We start from the raw sequence: 6,743 nt of genomic DNA on the forward strand, positions 1-6,743 counted from the left end.
CCAGATGCCCGAGCCACCTCAACTGGCTCCTCTCCACGTGGAGGAGCAGCGGCTCTACTCTGAGTCCCTCCCGGATGACCGAGCTTCTCACCCGATCTCTAAGGGAGAGCCCAGACACCCTGCGGAGGAAACTAATTTCAGCCGCTTGTATTCGCGATCTCGTTCTTTCGGTCACTACCCAAAGCTCGTGACCACAGATGAGGGTAGGAACGTAGATCGACCGGTAAATCGAGAGCTTGAATTGTTGGATTCAATGAACTTTTTTTTCTTTTTGGGGTTGAGGGTGGGGGTTAGCCCCGTGATGAACTTGCGACCTATCCAGGGACTGGTGCCCTACATTTAAATAAATACTTTGTCAGTTATTTTAAGTGAAAGGTCAACAAGAAGGTAATCAAACAAAAGAATCATGCGTATTATTTTGTCTATAATCGAGCAGCCCTAGTGTCACAGGGACCCAGACAATAACCTGGAGAAGCCTACTTGACAAGTACTAATAGTACTTTTGAGTGATGATGTAAGTTTTAACTAACAAAAAAGCTAATGTTTGATCTGGCTAAACATTTCAAAAAACAAGTCTGCAAACAAGCTGTTCTTATTGCTCTCATTTCTACACTTTTTACATCAGAATGTCTATTTTTGTCTTCCTTTACCCTTCATCGAGCTTGGGTTTTGCTCTGAGTCCTTGATTTTGTCAGCGCAGGACTTTCTCTGTGTCCCCGTCAATCAGCACATGCAGGAGTAACAGCAACAGAACTGAAAATCACCAATAACTCTTCTCCTTATTCTTCATTAATCTAACACCCACAGCTGCATGCAAACACTGCTTAGCTTGTTTTCAGCTTGATTCACTGTTTGGGGATAAACTTGCAGATTTTGTTTCCACAGCTACACTGGAAGCATGAGTTTCAGAGTTATCCATAATTTATGATCAGATGAATGAATTACAGCACACTCCAGTGATGTTTGAGAAAACAGCATCCTCAGTCTCAGATTATTTGGCACTCAGGAGGTAATTATATATTCTGACACATGCAAAACTCTTCAGTTTCATTTCTGTCCGTTCTGTTGAAGAAAGGAGTCCCATTGTCCGCTCGTTTGAGAAATAAGTGGACATGCATGCATGTGTGTGGTCCACGAGCCGCGCAGGGGATGCCTGTACCTGCGGATCCGGAGGAGAGGCGCGTGGCGGCGCGGTGGGGGCTCCGCGGCCGCAGCCCGTCCTCCTGCCGCTGCAGGACGACCTGCTGCTCGGGACTCTCCGCCACCTTGCTGCAGCCGACGTGTTCACTCCCAGCCTGGATCTTCATATCTGTGATCTGCTGCTGGACCAGTCGCACGTCGCCTCCTGCCTCATCATGATCCAGCATCCTCCTCCTCCTCCTCCTCTTCCTCCTCACGGCTCGCTTATATTATTACGCATGATGGTATCTGGCTCCTGCACCCCACCCCCTCCCGCTGCAACGCAGGAATCTGGGAACGGCGTTCACCTGCACCGGCTCACCTCACCTCCATCACGCCAGCTCCTCTCGGCTCGTGCCGCGCGTGCATGTTGCGGACTTTTACGCGCGACTGCAGGCGGGGCCGCTTCTCTCCACTCGGTCAGTTCGCAGTGCTGAACTGACTGCGGGCCTGTGGGGGAAACTGACCACTCAAATATCAATTCCTGCAGGATTTCGCGGGGCATTTTCCTAAAAGTTGCGATTTTTTTTTTTTCTCACTAAAATCAATAAACAACCATAACTTTTAATATCGAAACCAAAACTCCTTCCTAGTTTTGTAAGATAATTCCCAACAAACATTGACATTCTCAAAAGGTGCTTTATTTNGACTTTGTGGAAAATGTTCCTGTTGATGCTCAGTGGGATTTTTCTCTTTGCAAACTTTCTGTTGTAAATTGTTACTGGATGAATAAAAATGAAGTGAATTTTCATCACTTCATGTCTTTCATGTTTTCACCACTAGAGAGACACAAATCAGCAGCAATGAAGCCTCATGAAGCAATGAGGCTTTCCAGCCCGTTGCTTTGATCGAAGGTTCATCACTCGGTGCTTCATTCATTGCTCACTGGTGACATCTGCTGTTGAACTGAAACTGTGACAGCCTTGTCGCCCAAATAAATCATACTTCCAAAAATATTAGAACATAGCAGTCAGCGTATAAAAGACTTTCATAATAAAGTTTTCCTTAAACCCACATCTAGTAATAGTAGGGTCTATTGAACCCTTTTTAACTGTGTCAACTCTTTGTAGTTTTGAATGATTTCTACCCAAAGTAATCCTGACTCAGTTGTGTCTGTGCTTTCTTTTATGTCATGGGCTGATTTGACAATAAATATATCTGGTACTTTAGTGTCTTGGGAGTGGAGTGATTGTCGGGACAGACACTGTGTGCTTTGTGCTTGTGACTTGCTTCCTAAAAAACAAAATTCATTCAAAATGATCTTTTTCTGGGACTTCTGGAGTCAGATAATATGCAAACATTATACAAAACCTTATTGTGAGCTGTCATTCTTAAATTTGTCTTCCTGTCCAACATGATCTCTGTAAACTGTCACAAATCTCGAGTTCTTTTCAATATTTTTAACTCTGTCAGGAATTGGAGGTTGTGTGTCTGTGTGGTGGTTCCTTCACTTCACTTTGCAGTTTTGCAGTTTCCCACCAGAGGGCGCAGCGGAGCGTGGTGCTGCAGGTCTCCACTGGAGGTCAGATCTCTGCAGGTGATCAGAAAATGGCCGCTAATGCTTCACATTTTGGCACAAAACAGGAGATCCATAAAACACCAGAGGACAGGAGTTCAGAGAAGAAGGCCTGTTTGTGACAGGAGTAGAAAAGAAAGCAGAGGACATGCAGAAAAACTGGAAAAACCATCATTAAATAGAGGAGCTGACCTCAGGTGTTACACTTACCTTCCTGCCCTGCCAGTTTCACAACCATTTGTCCAAAAATACCCGATTTGTTTGCACTTTTGGGTCTGTCAGTATTAGGACATAGTTTGGGTGTCTTTTTCCTTTTTTACCCAATTTTATCTTCTATTTGTCTGCGCTTCCCTCCAGAGGCCTGTACGACAAAGAAGGTTCAGCAAACCCAGGATATTTTCAGGAGATGTGGATTAACTAAAATTAATCTAAAACTAGAAGTGCTGAGGAGCAGGAAAACAACTGCAACATGCAGGACAGAAAAACGAGGTTAACACCAACTGGTTCAGACAAAAGTTTAGGCAAAGATATCGCACTCAAAAATCAGTCCCTCCAGGATTTTGCGGGGCATTTTCCTAAAANCAGGACGTGCAAAACAGCTGCAGCTGGGGAGGAAACTGGTTTGCTGAAATCTTTGTGGGCAAATGTGAAGCATTAGCGCACATTTTGGCTTCGGTCGCTGCTCCTGCACGCTCCCGGCATTCTGATGTTAACAGGAAGTGACGTCACGCGTCTTCTTCCTGAGTTATTTGGGCTTATTTTGGTTAAAGTTGCGGTGTTTTGGACAAAGTTGCAAAAAGTTGCGATTTCGCAGGGTGTGCTTGATTTTGCGTTAATAGTTGCGATCGCAACATCACGGAATCCCGGAGGGTCTGAAATACTTCACAACACAGAGCCACAGTTTAAAACCACAGAGACCCCTCTGAAAGTTTGAGTAAATCTTTTACTTTGTTGACTTGCAACATGGGATTTAATTAGATTTTTAATTTGATTGAAAGCTCATCTGAGTCAGACTCAAATGAGCTTTTAAATATATATGCTAATTAATTCACATATAGATATATTAGGACACAAAAACATAAAATATCTTGTATCTGCATCAAGATAACTTTGTCCTCTTGTTTGCTCCCGTGAGTCTCGACAGGTTTGCTGTGGTGGCATCATCTTTCTGTTTTCTTTTTTTTTAAGTTGAAAAACATAAATATGGATTGTGGTATTATTGAATCTGTTTAGCCAAGAGTACGCCCTCTTCAGCAGGTATACTTTAGCAACATCCATACCCACATGCAAATTGCAAACAAAGGCTTTCCGCTTGTTTAAGTTGTCTGAAGTATCTCTAGATGGTAAAGGTAAATGGACTGTACTTATATGGTAACTTTCTAGCCAACCAAACCACTCAAAGCACTTTACAAGTCGACGAGTACAAGTTTCTCCATGATCTTGATAATGAAAGATGTGAGCCAATAAGAGCTGTGGGACTGATCTTTATGGGCAGGTTGTCCACAGCATTAAGTACGCAGACATAGCTGACTGGCGCAGGACTTCAGCAAGTGGGGGCTGATGCCATTTGGTCCAGTGGCCTTGATCCGGTTGAGTAGCTTCTCCAGCTCCCTTTTCACCTGGTTGGCTGTTCTGTGAAATCCAGCCTGGGATGGGGGGGGAGGACGATGACAATGCGAGGTTTATGGTGTAGAGGGGGTAGGTGTTGGAGCTTCTGTGTGAATAGGCTAGTGTCTGCTAGAGCGGGACTCTGGGCGTGACTGGGGATTGTTGCTCAAATGATCTAGGAATGTATAGGGCTTGACTTAAATCTGGGTTTAACTTTGTAAAGAATGGTTTGTGTTCATTTCTTATTTCTGTGAAACTGTTTCATTCAAAGGGATCTCTCAAAGGTACAAACATGTAAAGCTTGGATAAATACTAAATGGTAATGTAGTTCAAACTGTACAATATAATCAAAATACTTTGGTTGCTAAGAAATAAGGTCATGCTTAGCCAATGATAGAATATAAACCAACTTTGCTAAAATTATCTGATTGTTAAAAGTAGGTTACGATAAATGTAAACAAACTTCAATGTCACTAAAATGATTTGATTGCTGAAATGAGTTCACGATTAGCTTATGATAGAATAATCACTAAGAACAGCGTGTCTGTGGGGTGAGGGAGGCGGAAGGTTCCAGAACATCATGATATGATCGTATGCTTTATAGCATAAAAAGAAGTGAAGGAGTTATCACTTCAGACACAACTGGGAACGTGTTGCTGTTGCTTCGTGTTGGTGAGTTGTTGTCTCCATTCAGCTGAATGTTTAAATAAATGTATGTTTGTTTTGGACTCGTTTTGTGTGTCCGTCTTTTCTGCAACATCAAAAGATCTGATGAGAGAAACTAAGTGGTCAGGTGAGATTCCTCTGAAAGGAGTGAATACTAAAACTTCGATTTTCTCAACAACTTGTTTGCATGCACTTTCCTCAGTTGCATACTGTACCTGTCCTCTGGAAGCCACTGACCTCTGTCAGTGTTCAGCTTCTCTTCAAGCAAGGGGAACAGACGTCCTGCCTGCAGCAACAAATTATTTGTCCTGTGGTGCAGCTGGAAAAACTTGAGGTGAGCAAAAAAAACAAAACAAGTGGTCACTTTGGCCTTCAGATGGATGGAAGCTGGAAGGAAACTCTTGAAAATTGCTGCACTGCCGAGACCACGCCCTCCAGCAGAAGGTAGCAGCTCTTGGTTCCATGTAGCTTTCACATGTTTTATCTGACACTGATAATCATAATGTTTCAGTTACATTTGCCCTTTACAGCCTCAACAACAGCTGATTCACTTATGATCAGATCCCAAAGATGTCCGGTTGTCATGGATCGGCTTGTAGTTTGACAGTGGAGAGAGTTTTAGGCCTCGCTCCACCGTCGCTTTTCTGTTTGTCCTGAAACTCGGTGGAGAGGCGGAGCCTGGCCCGATGGAGGACTTTGTTTAAAGTCTGAGACTCGGCTCTCCACAGAGGACGGAGCTCTGCCTTTTAGAGCATGGAGATATATTTATAAAGAAGATTAGATCCAATTTCAGCAAACTTAACTGGAGTATGGCAAACTCTTTCAACAGATTCGATGCATTTTCTCCAAATAAAAACCTGCTGAGGTAAGAGTGATCAGATATACGTTTTGATGTTTGATTCTTTTTTTGTTATCAGATATTGCATTAGAATGATCAGCTGCTCTGTCTTATATGCACTATATGTGTTTGGAGGTGAATCTTTTTATTGCAACTAGGTTTTTCCACTCTTTTTAACCCAAAGTTACAAGGGCTTCTCTACCTCTCTTATTTCTCTCTTTCGAGGGCTGCAGGAGGGTTAAACATATTGCACTTTGTACTGTTCTGTCTACTATCAAACTTTGCTCCATGTTCAACAAGTCCTAATCAGGACTGTAGCCAGACTTTAAAAACATCCAGAGGTCAACCCCTCATTGTCCCCCTGCACATCAGTTACAATGAAGACCAAAACTGAATTAAAATAGAAGCATTTATTTAAAACAAGTGGCTTGAATGTGTATATGACATGTATTTGGACTCAGGGCACAACCATGATGACTCACTGAAATGACATGAATTAGTTTCTATGAATGTTGATTCAAAACACAAGATTTTAGCAGAGATTTCACCTTTTTATCAAACNGCACGGAGAGCAGCCATCGTTGTCCCGGTCAACGGTGCTGAAGCCAAAGCCGTTTTGGTCGATGCCAGGATAGGCTCCGCGGATGGCGTCACCTTTTATCAAAGTATATGAAGAACTGTTAGTAAAGTTCCTAGTTTTCAAATAGTGGTGTGTCTTTTCCCATTAATACTTTCATGCAAATTAATGGAGTACCTGCGTTTCCGCTGTATTTCCCAACATGCAGCTTGAAAGCTGATTTCTCATTTCCCAGTCTGAAGTTCTTGTACTCTGCGAAAGCAGTACCCTCTTCATGGTCCCACAGGTCCACTCTCAAAGTCCACTTTTTGGATTTTTTTTTGGTCAGAGCAAAAACTTTCTTCAGACCGAGCCAATGG

General features: G+C 43.0%; 2 protein-coding genes across 2 annotated transcripts in view; both read right to left on the reverse strand.

The window, feature by feature from the left end:
* The window catches only part of LOC108244990 (anoctamin-4), a 56,711-nt gene extending 55,152 nt beyond the window's left edge, over nucleotides 1-1,559 (reverse strand). Inside the window, exon 1 of the mRNA XM_017431591.3 lies at nucleotides 1,160-1,559. Within this exon, the coding sequence (XP_017287080.1) occupies nucleotides 1,160-1,367 (208 nt within the window). The 5' untranslated portion in view covers nucleotides 1,368-1,559. The remainder of the gene's footprint in view (nucleotides 1-1,159) is intronic.
* Nucleotides 1,560-6,351: 4,792 nt separating this feature from the next.
* Nucleotides 6,352-6,743, reverse strand: part of LOC108244977 (angiopoietin-related protein 5-like) — a 19,249-nt gene continuing 18,857 nt past the window's right edge. The window contains exons 7-8 of the mRNA XM_017431551.3: nucleotides 6,562-6,743; nucleotides 6,352-6,461 (exon numbers count right to left, since the gene is read on the reverse strand). Coding sequence (XP_017287040.1) covers nucleotides 6,352-6,461; nucleotides 6,562-6,743 — 292 coding nt within the window. The remainder of the gene's footprint in view (nucleotides 6,462-6,561) is intronic.

This window comes from Kryptolebias marmoratus, linkage group LG1 (assembly GCF_001649575.2).
Source record: "Kryptolebias marmoratus isolate JLee-2015 linkage group LG1, ASM164957v2, whole genome shotgun sequence".
Taxonomy (NCBI): domain Eukaryota; kingdom Metazoa; phylum Chordata; class Actinopteri; order Cyprinodontiformes; family Rivulidae; genus Kryptolebias; species Kryptolebias marmoratus.